Raw genomic sequence first — 16,702 nt, forward strand, 5'->3', positions numbered from 1 at the left:
CATGTAGACTGTTGTATTGATAATTATTTGAGGCTACTGATTATCATCGTGGAACAGATATATCCATGTTCGTCTGTTTGACGGGAGGCCTAAAATAAAGGGGCAGGTAAGTGTTAAAAATTTAATTTGATGGACTTTAATCTATTTTTAACTTTATCTACGATGTTATATTCTTGATCTTCACATTTGACACAGGATGCTTCAAGCATGGAATGACAGCTATTATTTTCTGCTCTTTTTGCTATCAAATAAAATGGGACAAGACACAGGGCAACTGGGTATCATGCACATTGCAGTTTGTTAATTGAGCTGTAGCTCAAATGAAAAGATGAAAGGATAAATAAAGAGCATTATACCTATTAAGAGGTATGGAGGGTTTAAAGCCATGTCTGGCTCCATTAAAAATCAATTTGAGGAAATGATTCAGTCTGTAAAGATGGAACTACAACAACTTGAAGGAATGTTTTACCTGCTGCCAGTTGGATTCTTTCATATCATCCATAATGTACAATGGGTACCAAAATAAATTACTTTTTTTTCCACAATGTGATCAGTAGTGTAATTAATTGATACATAGGATTCCATTGAAGAAGTCCAGGGTGGTTGGATACCTCCTAAGGTTCATATTCATAAAATGTGAACAGGTTAGTATTATTAAAAAAGAAGATAAACTTTATGATTAATGAACTCACACCAAAAAATACATAAGTATTGTGTACCTATATCCCTGAAACATAAGAATTAGCCATCATGCAGTCCTTGAGTGCAGGGGAGAGATTATACAATAATCGTTTCACTCAGAGACGTAATGCTATGGCTGGTCAATTATAAACATAATACATACTAATACAAATTAAAACATATGAATCCTTTATAAGACTTAACTTTAGCCTAGCTTGAATTGTGCCCAAAGAAATAAAATGGTTGTCAATATTGTCCTGCAACTGCAGTATTTCATAAAAACATTTGATTAAGAAAAAAATAAAATAACAATTAAATCTTCTGACATATGCATTTGTGGTTATCACACCACAACGTAAAATAAACGATTAAGAGGTACATTTAAAAAATACAATTGCATATTAGTGGATACTTAGCAAGCACCTATCTTAAAGAATCTAGAGTTGAGAACTACGAAAAGTTAGTAATTTTTACTATTCAATGTAAAATCAGTTACGCACCCTGAAATAATTCGGAAATGAGGTAGTGAACTTTATCATAAGATACTGTTTTTTCAAAGCAGGCCTATGTTTCATTATGAACTAAGCATGGGTGAATTGGTTGGTGGTTTTGTTTCTTATTTATGCCAAAGTATTCAACGAAAAACAAAACAAAATGGGTCTATGTATTGTGGCCAGGTTTGTTCTGCAAAGAACCTTCTCTGGGACCCACCTTGTTAACAAACAAACGGTAATAGACATGGACTAACCAAAAAGAATGGTAAAATATTGATATGATATTTAAATCATTTAGAAACAGCAGATTCCAAAAAAGTTCTAAAAGAGTGATGGCAAACCTATAGTATGGATGCTTCCACTGGTACCTGAGAGACCTTTGAAGTGGTCCTCTAGGCCTACACCATAGAGATTAGAGTACAACTGTTGATAACATCACTGGATAATTTGAATATCAGTGCAAATCAAGCGCTCTAGATTTGGAGAAGCAGTGAAGCCCCCTTTGGAAGGGAGTTTATCAGGAAAGGAAAGAAGAGAACACAACAGGTCCATGCATGGTTACATTTTGCAGAAGAATTGGGTCTCTGGCTCAGAAATATTCTTCATTATTGTTCTATAAATAGGAAAGCAAGACAATAAAATACATGTTACTGACTTTCCTTAAAACAAATTCAACCTTGTTGGATGAGCCTTAAGGAGACACTATAGTCACTAGAAAAACTACAGCTTAATGTAGTTGTTCTGGTGTCTGCAGCCTGTCCCTGCAGGATTTTTAATGTAAGAAAAGGCAGTGTTCACATTGGTGCCTAGTAACACCTCTAATGTCCACTAGAGGTGCTTCCTGGGTAAGTGCTGACCTTCACCATGAAGATGCTGAAAGTTCCTCATAGAGATCCTTAAATGCAATGCATCACTATGAGGGGGTGCTGATAAGTGCAGTGCAGCGTTTTGCCACGCATGCGCAAAAGCCTCACAATTCTTTCTTATAGGAAAGCATTGGCTGAGATCGATGAATTTAATTATCTCAGCTGAGGAGACAGAGCAAGGAGGGGCCATCTGCGGCGAGACCTGCACAGCGGCGGAAATACGGTCCGTTTAACACCATTTTAACAGGGTCTTTAAAACTATAGTGTCAGGAATACACATTTCTATTTCTGACACTATATTGTTCTTTTAAATTACACTGTGAATAATCAATAACTTCAGGAGTAAAACGAGAAGAAATTATGCTGATAAAATGCAGTACAGCCTTTATGATATGGATAGTAGGATTTAATGTGAAGGTGCAGAATATTGACAGTTATACACGGGGGTCCTATAGTAGATCGGACCAAGACTGCACCGAAAGTCAACAAAGTCCTTGACGCTTCCGTCATCCTAAGAGAAGTATCCATGCCGTACTCTCTCTCTCTGACTACAAAGGAAAATATTTATATATTTGCTCTTTTGCAATTAGCAACTGTTCCATTTTCACACCAATCATAATGAAACTGCACTAAGTGTCCAGATTTCACATCTACCCGAAAATGAAAGCCAGTAACGTGTCACCTCTTGCAGAGAAAGTCAAACTGTCAAATAGACGTACGTAGAGTAGAGACAAAGACTCTCTCTTTATATATTTGTGTTTTATTTGGCGTGGGCCTTGCACTCTTGGAAAAAACCTGAAGGACTAAAGAAGGTACTTTATTGATACATGTTTTCTGTGCTCAATACATAACAATAGCCTCACTAAATAAAATGCAGAGGAATGTCCAGTTTTGGACTCAAACCTTGGGGGGGGGGGGAGAGAGAGAGAGAGAGAGAGAGAGAGAGAGAGACAGAGAGACAGAGAGTGATCTCCTTAAAGCTGTCATTTTAATGACTGTGAAAATAAACCTTTGCCAACACAAGCCTTATATTGTCGCAGAATTCCATACACTTTTGAAGGTCACAGTTTCTATCAAGTCTCCCTTGGTTGGCAGCTGGAAATCCTCTGTTTTGGTTTTTCCTCCTTGTTTAAAATAACCCAAAAAGATGAGCCACCACTTCTGCGGTCCAGCTTCTACCTTTAAGGGGAAGACTGAGCAGCTGATTTATTGCACTACTGTTTAAACAGTAAATATGAAGTTTTATCGATGAAGATTAGGGTCGTATTCAGGAATGAGGTAGAAGTTTTATATTTTCATTCATTTTTATAGGATTGTATCTTATGCTTAAAAGTTTTATTATTTATTTATTTAAGCCATAATGGTTGTTTTAGGAATTCACTTTCATTGTTCTGTTTCCCGAAAACATGTGGATCACAAGATCACTTAGGTATTTGATTAAGGCTACGGTTTGCAGCAACTAAATTACTAGCAAATGTATAGATTGTGAAAATCTTGAGGGTTGCTTCATTACTCCATAATGGTAAATAAGATTGCTATAGGTTAAGGTGTCCTACCTCCAAATGACAAATGCAGAACTCTACAATGCTTTTTAGAGATTGATTAGAAGAAGGTTATAAATAATAAATATATTCATTTTGAACCCCCCGGTGCTTTTTTTTTCTTTGTGTATATTCATGGCCCCCATTTGAAAAGAAAAAGAAAGTAATAAAAACACCACCATACAAGTCTCCTCCTAGCTGCTGCGCCTCCTCTGAGATCATATTTGGTTATCTCTGACCAAGCCAACCCTTCTCACTGAAATGCGTTTGTAAACTATGTTGCAGGCACTGCAAGTGCGGCATTCTGTCAATCTGTTGTTTCATGGAGAAGCACTACATCCAGTGCTTCAATATGAGAAGCATTTGGCGTGCTTGGCCTCATTATGACGTGCATGATCATGCCGAACGTGAAGTCCATTATTGAGGAAGCTTCTCTACGGCTGTATATCTGACAACCCACAGAACAAAGATATAGAATTAAATACAATCATAAAGTTGAACTAAATTTTCAGAGTTGGGGAATGTATAGAGATTGTTGTATATACACATGTTCTACAACAACATCGACTTTAGCATCAACGTTATTCTGCTCCTCATTAAAGAAAGTAAATTTTAATTATAGTAAAAAAAAAAAAAAAATGTTTAAATGCTCGGTTATCCCCTTTTGGGAGCTTCCATGGTTCATTTCGAGAGCCACTCATTGCTTCACACAGTGACTGACACATGGTTTTATAGATTGACCCTAACTAGGATATATATAGCATGTAAACATTATCAACCCTTGTAGTCGCAATGAGAAAATGTCATTGATCTAATCAACATTGAGACACTACTGATTGCAAAGCAGCATGTGTCTGATGTCAATTGTATCCAATCTGGCTAGTACTCAATTCAAACTTTTGCTTCTATAAAAAAAAAACAAAAAAAAAAAATACATTTATATTTAATTATTATAGGACAAAAACAGTTTTTTCGATCTCCATTGTCTAGAAATTATTAATACAAGAATAACTCTAGTTGAGTTAGTTTGTCATGCACATCTTTCACCCAGGGACAAGCACAAACAAAAAAACGTAATACTTCAGGGCTGGAATAAGGTGAATTTGCTATCCCAAAGCTGTTCTGAAGTATGTTTTTTGTATGTTTTTTTTTTTTGTTGGTATTTTTTATTTGTTTTTCTAACAAAATTTACTGACTTCTAACTGTCAAAGATAAACATATTTTTGGGGAAAGATGTCACTGCAACCACACAAATAAATACAGTGCCATTTCTAGGAAACAGAACAGTTTACATTTTGCAATCCTAATGCCTTAGTAACTGAATCTATTTTATGTCTGGAATCAGGAAAGGGTACTGACAGCGCATGCTGGGTGTGCGTCGAAGGCTTCAATATCTTTTTTTTTTTTTTTTATCTAAAGTTATAACTGGGAATAGCAACTTTATACTTTGATTTACTCAAAGTTGCAAACACACACTAATTAAAATAATATTTAAAAAAATAAAAACAGATTACAGGATACAATTTTCCTCATTTATTGCCTGACTATAATCTATATTATATATATATATATATATATGTATATATATATATATATGTATATATATATATATATATATATATATATATATATACACACACACCTATATCAATATTATAGATTAGAGGGTTTTTTATCATGCAATAAATATCAGCTGTTGCAAGCAAAAAGAGCATGCGAAGGTAAGTGGTTAAACACAAATCTCAGATATTTTTTAATGCTATTAGTCACAGTTTCTGCATATAGGTAGCATAATATTATAATATCTAGCTATATATTTAATAACTACGGTGATTAACTGTAACTTTGCAATGTACCCAAGGGGGATGTATCCGTTTGAGGATTAAAACAGAGATGAAACTAATATATTTATATTGTATTCTACTCATCTGTACGCCCATTTAACCCCTTAAGGACACATGACATGTGTGACATGTCATAATTCCCTTTTATTCTAGTAGTTTGGTCCTTAAGGGGTTAAAGAGTTCTCAAAAAAGGTTGACGGAGCACCAAGGCAAAAGTACTTTTCGAACAATTACAGTGCCCACAGTTAGGCATTGCTGGCCAACACAGCCGCACAGATACTAAAAAGAGCCAGAATAAATTACGTTCATTGGGTTTGAATGACAGTCCAGGCCAGTGCTGGTCACGAGTGGGCAATAGATCTGAAGGGATCCTACCAAAGCAATACATTAACAAGAATAAGCCTATAGTGTTGGAATGCAGTGAGTGGCACCATGCAAAAGCCACATTTGTAGTTATTCAAAGAGCTGAATTGAGGTTAGACATATCTCACTGAGAGAGAAGAGATAAGACTGAGAAACGTTAAGATTATGTACATAGGTTTCACAATTGAAGGATACACGCCTATTCAGATTTTACAGTGTTAGACTATGGATGGGACACACAATCAATATTCAATATTAAACTGGTCTCACAAGAATAATCTACATGCAGAAGGAGTAGAGTGGTACAAACTTCGCATAACACTTTATAGAAGTTCTGTACTGCGCATCTGGTGGCTGTGAGATAATAAGGATTAAGAACTCACCCTGAAAGCAGAGCGCTGTAATCTGGATGACAACTAAGTCTTTACAAACCTTTTAACCTGTTCTTGTAATTTTTATTGTGTTTATACACTTTGTACCAACTATAATTCATGCAATTCTGTACCATATAGTGACAAAGGGAAACGATGTATAAAATGTCCCTATCAGTCTTGTTTCTGCATTTGAATTTTATACATACAAGAAGCAAAGCTTTTTAGCCTCCCATAAGATTTGTCTTGTCGAGTGTACGTAGTTCTACAATAGCATAAAAAGATTGGAAAAAAACGGCAAAATAAAACTTTGTGATAAAGGTTTTTTTTGTTTGTTTGTTTTTCCTTTAAAAATAAAATTTTGTGGGAATCTCAATTTGTGTGTGTGTGTTTTAAAACATATTGGTGAAGCTTGATCGGCAACTACAAAATCAAAATGGGTGCAGGCAGCTATGATAAATACTCTAGTGTCATTAAAACCTTTATACATCTCACCCATTAATTAAAGGGACACTTCAGAGCCCTGAAGCACTTTTGTTTGCTGAAGTGCTATATATGTGTGAAGAGTCTGTTTTTTTTTTTTTTCATTTGATAAAAAGCTCACATTTCAACTGACACATATATAAATTAACCTTGTTACACCACCCTCCAGCTGTCGTTTAGAAAGATGGTTCTGTAACTTCCTGGTTGATTACAAGGGAAGGCTTACAAATGATACAGACATGATAGCTGCAGCTTTTGCAAGCTGTTTTTATTTATACCCCCCATGAAAAAAAATGCATAATTAAATGTATGTTTTCATTGGGGATATCTACTAAACAGTGATTTTGTGTTTAGTTTTTTTTTTTTTATTTGGACAGTGGAGTGTACCTTTAAGTACCTCTGCCTTGGCTGCTTTATAATAGTCTAATCATGCTTTGTTCTAGAAAAAACAGAGGATTGTTGATTGTAATGAGATATCAAACTAGATCAAGGCTTGCATCCTGTGCAGAGTTTTGTATGAACCACAATATCGAGTCCAGTTAAAAGGAGTGCTTTCTACAAGGGCCTTAACACAACATCATTTACTGACATTATTTTTGCATAAGGGGAAACAATGCATTATTTATAGCATGCTTGTAAATTTTGTTGTACCTTACAATCAGATAAGAGGAAAAATCAATGTCCACTTAAGTTCCAGAATACTTGCAGATGGTCCGTGCTATTTTGAATAAATGTTATATTTTGAAAAGAAATGGTTTCGATTTTTTTTTTTACTTTTCCTTTACTTGATGTTCAGGTTTTTCTAAGAAAACATTTTAAGTATCTCCTGTATGTAGAAAAAAGGTAGAAAACGAAAGTATTGCTTGTGTTTGGACAATATGGTGGTCGCTACCTTCCATGGTAACATAGTTATTGTAACTCATCAGTAGTGCACTTGTCAGTCATTTGTTGACAAAAATCAATTATCCCGCTTTGACAGCTGCTTTTCACTAACAAAGCGGTTTCAGAGGTTAAGCTTTGTACTGGACCCATGTTTTGCAATATCTTTCTCTCCACGATGTCTTCTGAGCGGCCGACCGGTCCTTGACTAGGTAAGCCTTTGCCAAATTCCGTGCAGGTTTGCAACACAGATTCGCACTGCAGAAGCATTTTGTCTTTTTCCGGCATTAGGAAGGTAAGTGGGCATTCTGAGCTGGAATACTTTGCCAGGATTTGTATTTGGTCACGACTCAGGGCAGCCTCCAGACAAACTTGCTGGCAGAGTCCAGACAGGTTTTGCTTGGTCTCTCCTAGTGTAGACAATATTTGGTCTCTCTCTTTCAGTAAGTGTTCCTTTTCATTTTGCTAGAAAGAAACAAACGGCAGCAATGAAAGAAAATAAAATATAAAACGCAAAACAAACATACGATTAGCAAACGATCCAGTTCATCAAGTCTGATTTGGCTAATTGCTTGCTGATTTGTTTTCATAGAACTTACATCTGTAATCCTTTAATTGTCTGGATTGTGGGTATCCTCAACCTCCTGGTAATAAGTAAAGCAACAGATCTGCTACATTTTATTTGGGTATTCTTTTTTTTTTAAATGTATTTATTTTTACAACACTTATTTAAAACAGTATTTTGTTATTTTTTTTTATTTCAAAGTTAAACATGTAGCAAAGTAAGGAAACAATTCTCTCAGTTCTGAATTGTTTGAAATGGAATTCTGAAAAATGTAGGTTAAAATGGGCAGTCTTGAAAAGTGTAGCATATCCAGTCTGTGACTCTAACTGGACATTTTTCCCAGATCAGCTAATTTAGCATTAAATGTCCGATTTTAACTCACTACAATTCAGAGCTGACCCTTGGTCGGAAACACCGACCCGACTGAAGATCACACTGTTTTTGTCTGATGAAACTGACTAATTCCATCACAATATTAAAGTGCTGCTTGGCAAAGTAGTATTACTGTTCAGGTAATGCGGTTTATCCACACTTCCTTAGTGTGATGTACACACTATATACCTTCCTCCTCTCCAACTTTATTTTCCAATAATACATTCTGGCTACTGTACTGGCCAGTTCGCTGCTCACGGTACACTGCTTGTTTAATCTCAGTCCTCATCTTCGATACACTTACCCATTGTACATTTTATTCCTGGTATCAATCATTTATCATCCAAGGATAGTGTCGTAATTACTCATCTGTCCCCCTATTTCCACTTCCACAGAATATACCACAATACATGGACCTTGTTCCCCTTCACTTCTATACTGCACTCCTGATGGACTTCGTCTGTTTTCTGGCATGTATGAAATAGATTTCATTCCTTGTAATCCCAAACAGTTAATGTTATCCTATTATCGACCCTCAGTTTGCAACTTAGATGCAATGTCTACTTTCATTTTCTTTTTTTTTTTCCTGGAAAACAATTACCAACCTTTTTCTCCACCTGCTGTTTTGATTTCCAAGAAAAGCCCATCACCTATCAAATTCTTCACAGCAAAAGTCTTTATTAACTGCCTTATCCTTACCAAGCTGGACCAGTGCAACTGCTTCCTCAGTACTCAGATATTTTAATTCAGAATATTTTTTCCACAAGAAAAAAAGTGTTGCTGTCCATACCATCCTCAACATACTGGTCTGGCTCATGTAACCCTGTAGAAAGCCAACAGCGCTCTGGTCTACCAGCACTACTTTCAAATACCTTATTCTTTACATCCTTATGTAACCATGCACCTCCATACCACCAGATCTTCTATTATACTCTTCACACAATTGCCTCTACAGACCTTACCCAAATCCAGTTTCCTATTGCCAGCTCCATTTAAGGTCTCTTAAAACCTTACAACCAAAACAATGTATATCATAAATTATATTCCGCCTTGTGACTTGATTTTAGGCAAGTTTCTGAAATCCCTCAAAGTATCTAATCGTCTTCTTGAGCACTCCTTGTTTCAACCAAGTAAACTCTGTCCAACTCATCATCTAGCCTCATTACTTCGTCCCTTCCATTTCCTCCTCCACATCATTACACCCATTGCCCTGACATCTACTTGTCTGTCTTTACACTGCCGAAACATATAATCAAGTCTGAATCCAACTCATGCAAATGTTGAATGTCAGCAATGAGTACTGCAGATTATGTAATCTGTAAAATACAAGCACTGCTAAAGGTGCTACATAATAAACGTAAAAGGAAGAGTAAATACATCTACGGGTTAATGAATACATAGATCTACATCTGTGTCATTACTAGGGAGAAACAAGGCAAGCTACTAACATACCAGATAACTTTGACAAAATCGGCCAGTCAATGTTTAAACCCAAGATAACAGTCTGCAGTGACTTTGCATGACTCACTGTATTTACTACCAAGTACTTGCTTGATTCCGGGAGCAGTTCAGCAAGTGCATAATGCTGATGGGGTTTATGGCAGCACCATAATAATTTTTTTTAATTTCTTATTTACTTATACAGACATATTTTATCAAACAATTGAAACGCAACCTCCCCATTTCTGAAGTCATCAGTTCTCAAAGGATGATTGGAACATTACCTAGTGTCCATCATACTAATCTGATGCCATTTTTTATTTACGTTGTAGCTCTGAGCTCTGCTGGTTGGAACTTTCTGAGTAAAGAATTGCAGCAGAATTCAGGTCTGTGTTTATTCAATATGAAACAAAACTGTAAACACAATGCCTTCTGGTGTGAATGGAATTCCTAAACGGTCTTTACCAACTGAGTCACAGAGGCAAGAGACGCTTTGCCAGAAACTATAGCACTGAAATAGTTACATGTCGGTGTGTGAATAATGCTGATCATGGGAGCACAATCTTAAAAAGTACCAAACATATTGCAGTATAAAATGTCAAATAACTAAATGTCACAGCTAAAATGTTAAAGCAAACACATTTTTTTGTATATATATATTACTCATAAATGTTAATATCCAATCAATCAATGTGCTACACCCACTAGCAAATATTAACCCCTTCATTACCGAGCACTTTTTGAATAAAAAAAAAAAAAAGTATTACTACTTGACTATTTCAGCCGGGAAACGTTGGTGCTGATTTATAAAAGTGGTGATTTCACTAGAAATCATAACTTTTATTAAGCAATAGAGTGGAGTTATGCTCTTAACCCTTAAAGCACTTCAGTTCCAAGTGTGGAGTGTTCCTTTAACCCCTTCATTACCAAGCACTTTCTGATTAAAAAAAAAACATGTCATCATAACATATATTGAAGCAAGGGATGCCTAGCTAGCATACAAACAAAATCATAACACAGAAATTTTGTGCATAGATTGCTTTGCAGACAAACGTAAAAAATAAAATGATGTCAATTTACACAATTGTTATTTTTTTTTACATATTCGTTTGCCCATTATAAAAACTTTTGGGACACAAGATTTATACAGTATACAGTGTCCTTTATCTAGCACTATTTCACACAGACTGGAATGCAAGTATAAAAGCAAAAATGGTCAAGCAACATGCAATAACTCGTGAGGCATTACTAGCAATACAACGTTCTGAAAATAGCAACAGAATGCAAAAAGAATGTCTGCATTTGAGGATATTGCCTATATAAAGTATAAAGACCTGGTCCCTGCAGTCTGACAAATATGAGCATTGCCATTAGTGAGAAACAGCTCTGATTATCTTTGTCACTAAGGAAGCACTAGTGTGTCAGTTAGACAGCCACTATAGCCACTAGGGATAGACCGATATTTATTTTTTAGAGCCGATACCGATAATCTGTGAACTTTCAGGCCGATAGACGATAACTTACCGATATTCTGTACATTTACCATTTTGAAAAACGAAACTATTTCTAAAGGTAAATGCACAAAATATACAAGCCATGTGTAGTGGATGCAGTGTGTTTAGACAGGGGAGCTGTGTGTGTTTGTGTAGTGTGTGTGTAGTGGATGCAGTGTGTATTTGTGTAGCATGTGTATAATGAATGCAGAGTGTGTGTGTGTGTGTTTGTGTAGTGTGTGTATAGTGAATGCAGCGTGTGTGTGTATAGTGAATGCAGTGTGTGTGTATAGCGAATGCAGTGTGTGTGTATAGTGAATGCAATGTGTGTAAAGTGAATGCAGTGTGTGGGTAGTGTGGGTAAAGTGAATGCAGTGTGTTTGTTTATGTATAGTGAATGCAGTGTGTTTGTGTAGTGTGTGTGTATATAATGAATGCAGAGTGTGTGTGTTTGTGTAGTGTACACACACACACTCTGCATCCATTATATACACACAGTGCAGTGTGTGTATATAATGAATGCAGAGTGAGTGTGTGTGTGTGTGTGTGTGTGTGTGTGTGTGTGTGTAATGAATGCAGTGTGTTTGTGTAGTGGGTGTATAGTGAATGCAGTGTGTTTGTGTAGTGTGTGTAAATAATGAATGCAGAGTGTGTTTGTGTAGTGTGTGTGTGTATAATACAGAGTGTGTGTGTGTGTGTTTTTCTGTAGGTGTGTAATTTGTGTAAAATGGGGGAGGAGGGGAGGCATTTTTTATTTAAAAAAAATTTTATTTATTTTTTATTAGATTTAAAAAAAAAAAATATATATATATATATATATTGTCCCCCTTCCCTGCTTGTTACCTGGCCAGGGAGAGGGGATATAGCATTCCCTGGTGGTCCAGTGGCATGGACTGTGCAGAGGGGGCCCAGCAAGTTCTTACTTACCTTATCAGCAGCTCTTCTTAGCTCCCCTGTTTAACTCTCGCAGCCTGTCGGCCACGGGACTCGCACAATTTACACAGGGGAGCTGAAGGGAGCTGCTGAGAAGGTAAGTAAGAGCTTGCTGCGGGCCCTCCAGGACTGACGGGCTTGTAATGGGTTCGGCAGTCCTGGAATGTATTATCGGCAATATCGGTATCTCTATAGGCCGATACCGATGTTGCCGAAAATACAGAATATCGGCCGATAATATCAGCCCGAACGATAATCGGTCGATCCCTAATAGTCACATCTTTGTAAAGAATTTCAATAACTGGAAGTCTTCACATTCGACACTGCTGAACACTACAGATGCCTCTCATAGAGAAACATTGGATTCTGTTCTTCACTGTGAGAAACATCTAACAGGCGGAACTCTGCAACGGCCAAACTGGCATGGCCGAACACTGCAAATCTTTCACAGAGAGAAGATTGCACTGGCATGAGATCAATGATTGCGATGATAGCAGGCAGAGCAGCTGCAGCAGTGAGATCGGGATGGTTCTGGATTAAAGGTGGTATTAACTTCCACAAGCTAAACATGCTTTAAACAGCTTAAAGTTTAGCAGTATCTTACAGAAACTGTATAAATATTAACAAGGATCTTTTTCTTTGCCGATTCACACTCATTAAAACTGGCTATATCAAAGAAAGTGCAATGGATACAAATGTTTGGTGGAGAATTTAGGAGATGTAACCACTCAGCAGCCATGTTTGGACAAAAAGTGGTGATACCTATTCAATAACCTACAACTTGTAAAGCTATTGAAATTGCAAATATTATTTTACATGCAAAACTATTCCAAAATAGATAACCGAGCACTACTGAAAATACAAATTACTGCTCATACCGTGGGTAACTAGCAACTGCAACAACTACACACATCCCACACAAAAAAAAAAAACTCATTATTTGCTTTCAAAAGTAATTACCATATATACTCGAGTATAAGTCTAGTTTTTCCGCACATTTTTTGTGCTGAAAAACCCCCACTCGACTTATACTTGAGTCAATGTCTGTATTATGGCAACTTACATTGCCATAATACAGACCAGGACCACCGGGCTCATTACAAGCCCGGCGGTCCTGTTGGGGGCTGGCAGGAAGCGTTTACTTACCTTTCTTGCAGCTCCCTTCTCCTGCGTTCTGGTCAGCTCCCTTGTAAATCTCGCAAGAGCCGCGGCGTCAGAGTGTTGCCACGGGTTACCGTGGCAACGCGGCACGCAGACCGCGAGACTTACAGGGGAGCTGACCAGAACGCAGGAGAAGGGAACTGACAGGAGCTGCAGGAAAGATAAGTAAACGCTTCCTGCCAGCCCCCCTCCTGCACAGTACACACCACTGGACAACCAGGGACAAAAAAAAAATGTGAATAATAAAAAAAAAAAAATGTAATACAAAATATTACAATTAAAAATAATTATAATATTAAAATAAAAAATTAGAATATTTAAATAAAAAAAATAAAAATAATAAAAATGCCCTCCCCACACACTCTGCATTATATACACACACACACTCATACAAACACACACTCTGCATTCACACAAACACACAGAGTATTTATATAATGCAGAGTGTGTGTGTGTTTGTGTGAGTGTGTGTGTGTATATAATGCAGAGTGTGTGTGTATATAATTATAAAAATCACAGAATTTCATAGCCCCAAGTTTTACCCTCGACTTATCCACGAGGCATAGTATATTTCACAATTGTTGGTCACAAAACTGCACTCGACTTATACATGAGATCGACTTATACACGAGTATATACGGTATGTCTAAACAAGGGTGTAAAATTCCATTAATTAAGAGCAGCAAAGCACTAAAGCTTCTCCTGTGACCGCAGGCTAGAACAACAAATTTAAAAATCTCTTTTAATCCCACGAGGGAAAAAGTTACCAGACAAACAACCAGGATTTTAAAGGGTCTTATTATTAATCTGCGTTTGTTTAAAAAATCTAGATTGCTTTTGACATATCAAAAATTAAAGCAAAACTACAGTTGTGTCTTTTGATAATAGCTCAAATGTAACCCTTTCAGTTCACCTAGCACTGCTGCCTTGTGCTTATAAAAAGGTTAATGCTCTCCATTCATCGTCTTAAGCTAAGAAGGTGATATACACAAGAACAAGAGATGTAGACAAAACAGAAATCGAGCTATGGAATTGCACACATAGTGAAAACACAGCATACCAGCTTTCTAATCTCGGTTTCCAGATTTTGAATGCAGTCCAGTTTTCTTTTGCGACAGCGCTGAGCGGCAATCCTGTTTTTACTGCGCCGACGAATGTCGTGAATGCAGTCTAGCTGTTCTGGCGTGAGGTTATGCGTTTTCACCAGCGATTGGAAGTCGTAACGGGAAAGTGAAATGATCTTTTTCGAGTTCACTGGCAGTTTCTGAAACACAAAACGGCATTTAAAAAAAAAACATTGAGAATGGACTGATATAAAATAAAAAAAAATATTCTACATTAAAGAGTTACTCCAAACACCACGACTACTTCAATGATTTAAACTGGTCATGGTGCCCTGATTCTGTATGTGCCACGTTTGCACATACAGCGTTTAACCCCTCTGCTGTCAGAAGTGTAATTTCTCCTCCAGTCTACGTCATCGGGGCATCATTACCCGGCTCGGAACAAAAGTTTTAGTTTGAAGTAACCATTTAAGGTAAAAGTCAAAACATACTAGTGGTCAGATGGCCCCAAAATGTTATAGTTTCACATATAAAATATGTTAAATTAAGCCATATATTCCCTAGTATGATAAAGTTTTGAAAAAGTAATATTTTTCTCTTTTTAATGTTAACTGTTGAAAGGGTGAGGTCTCCCCCAGATACTTAGCAAACTATGCAAATTACCTATCCATCCTTCTGCTGTCTTTCAGTGTACACATGCATGGTCTATACCTGTGGTTCATATTCCTATAATTACTTGTATTCGATTTGATATAGTGCATTTGCATGGACTTAAAGCCTGCCATGAAGCAGTCAGTGCATACGTGCTGCATATGTAAACAAGGGAACACTGCAACGGTTTAGTAATACAGCAATTTGCAAAATGAACTGCAAAGTCACTGTGAAAGTGAACTTTGCCTATACATAAATATAAAAACCTTACGTGAGATTAAGGTAACACAATAAGGACAAAAAGTGCCACACAAGGAAAGGTGTACTTAAAGGAAAACTGTAGTCTCGTAAAGTCCCTTGTGGTTACATAATTTGCGTTCGGGACCAGTATTTGTTACATACCCATATGGCAGTGGTTTTAAATCATGTGGATATTAACTCTTCTTTGAGGTAGGTGTACATGTAGTGCATACACCTATCAGATAAAATAATCAGATTTGGAACTCGTATCACCCGACCACTGGACGGTACACACAGTCAGCAAACTCACACATTACACACACAAACAGCCAGCACAAAACAAAACATATTACACAAAGACAGCATGTACATACACATACCAATTACAGCCAGTGCTCACACACATGTATACTACACACAGTCAGCGCGCACACGCACACACAGCCAGCACATATATCACACTATGGAGGATGAAAAGAGACTATGGGGTTGAGGGCAAGACATTATGCCCAGGAATCTGGGTTCCAGTGAACCCAATCTTTCTAACTGAAATTAATTTATGGGTCTGGCTACTCCTTTAGTCCCTTGGGCAAGTAGATTTAATTTTTTTTTTTAATTTTTACACTCCTGAGTTTAAATTACATGATGACTTTATGTTTGCAACCTCCACCAGCAAGCATAGCTGCTACACCCCCAAATAGCATATTAGGTATCTGACCATTCCTAATGTGTACATGTGTGCAACAGAAGTATAACTTTTGAGATGCTACCATATCACTTGAAAGAATGAAATCTCTATTGCCATGCCACCAGTGCAGCGGAAAATCCCAAGGTAGTTAAGCACATGTTTTGGACACAATTTCATGCTCTCTAAAATTACATCAAGACATGCTGGTCACGAGATGTGCAATTCTTATTACTACTGTCAAAACTATTCTTATCTTTGAAACGGAATGACAACAGTTATGTTGTTTTTCTGAAAACAAAAAGTTTCATAACCTATTCTTGTGTCAAACATTGACATGTAGCAGCAACTTTTCTGACAAGACCACATCCAGCGGGATTTTGCATTATTATTTTTATTATTATCATCGCGATTATTAGTAATAATTTCTTAGCATTCCAATAAGGAATCTTGTCTATTCTAAAAAAAAAAAAATGCACGTCTTTATTTCCTAAATACCTGCATACCGTGATTATCAGAGACTCTGCTAAACATTCTTTGCAGTATATATGAGCATGTGCTTCAAAACACAAGGGG

At 36.8% G+C, this 16,702-nt stretch overlaps 1 protein-coding gene across 2 annotated transcripts in view; it reads right to left on the reverse strand.

The window, feature by feature from the left end:
* Nucleotides 1–7,404: 7,404 nt before the first annotated feature.
* The window catches only part of BACH1 (BTB domain and CNC homolog 1), a 61,655-nt gene continuing 52,357 nt past the window's right edge, over nt 7,405–16,702 (reverse strand). For both annotated transcript variants that reach the window (XM_063442928.1, XM_063442920.1), the window contains exons 4-5: nt 14,547–14,750; nt 7,405–7,987 (exon numbers count right to left, since the gene is read on the reverse strand). In XM_063442928.1, the coding sequence (XP_063298998.1) occupies nt 7,553–7,987; nt 14,547–14,750 (639 nt within the window). In that variant the 3' untranslated portion in view covers nt 7,405–7,552. The remainder of the gene's footprint in view (nt 7,988–14,546; nt 14,751–16,702) is intronic.

This window comes from Pelobates fuscus, chromosome 1, assembly GCF_036172605.1.
Source record: "Pelobates fuscus isolate aPelFus1 chromosome 1, aPelFus1.pri, whole genome shotgun sequence".
Taxonomy (NCBI): Eukaryota; Metazoa; Chordata; class Amphibia; order Anura; family Pelobatidae; genus Pelobates; species Pelobates fuscus.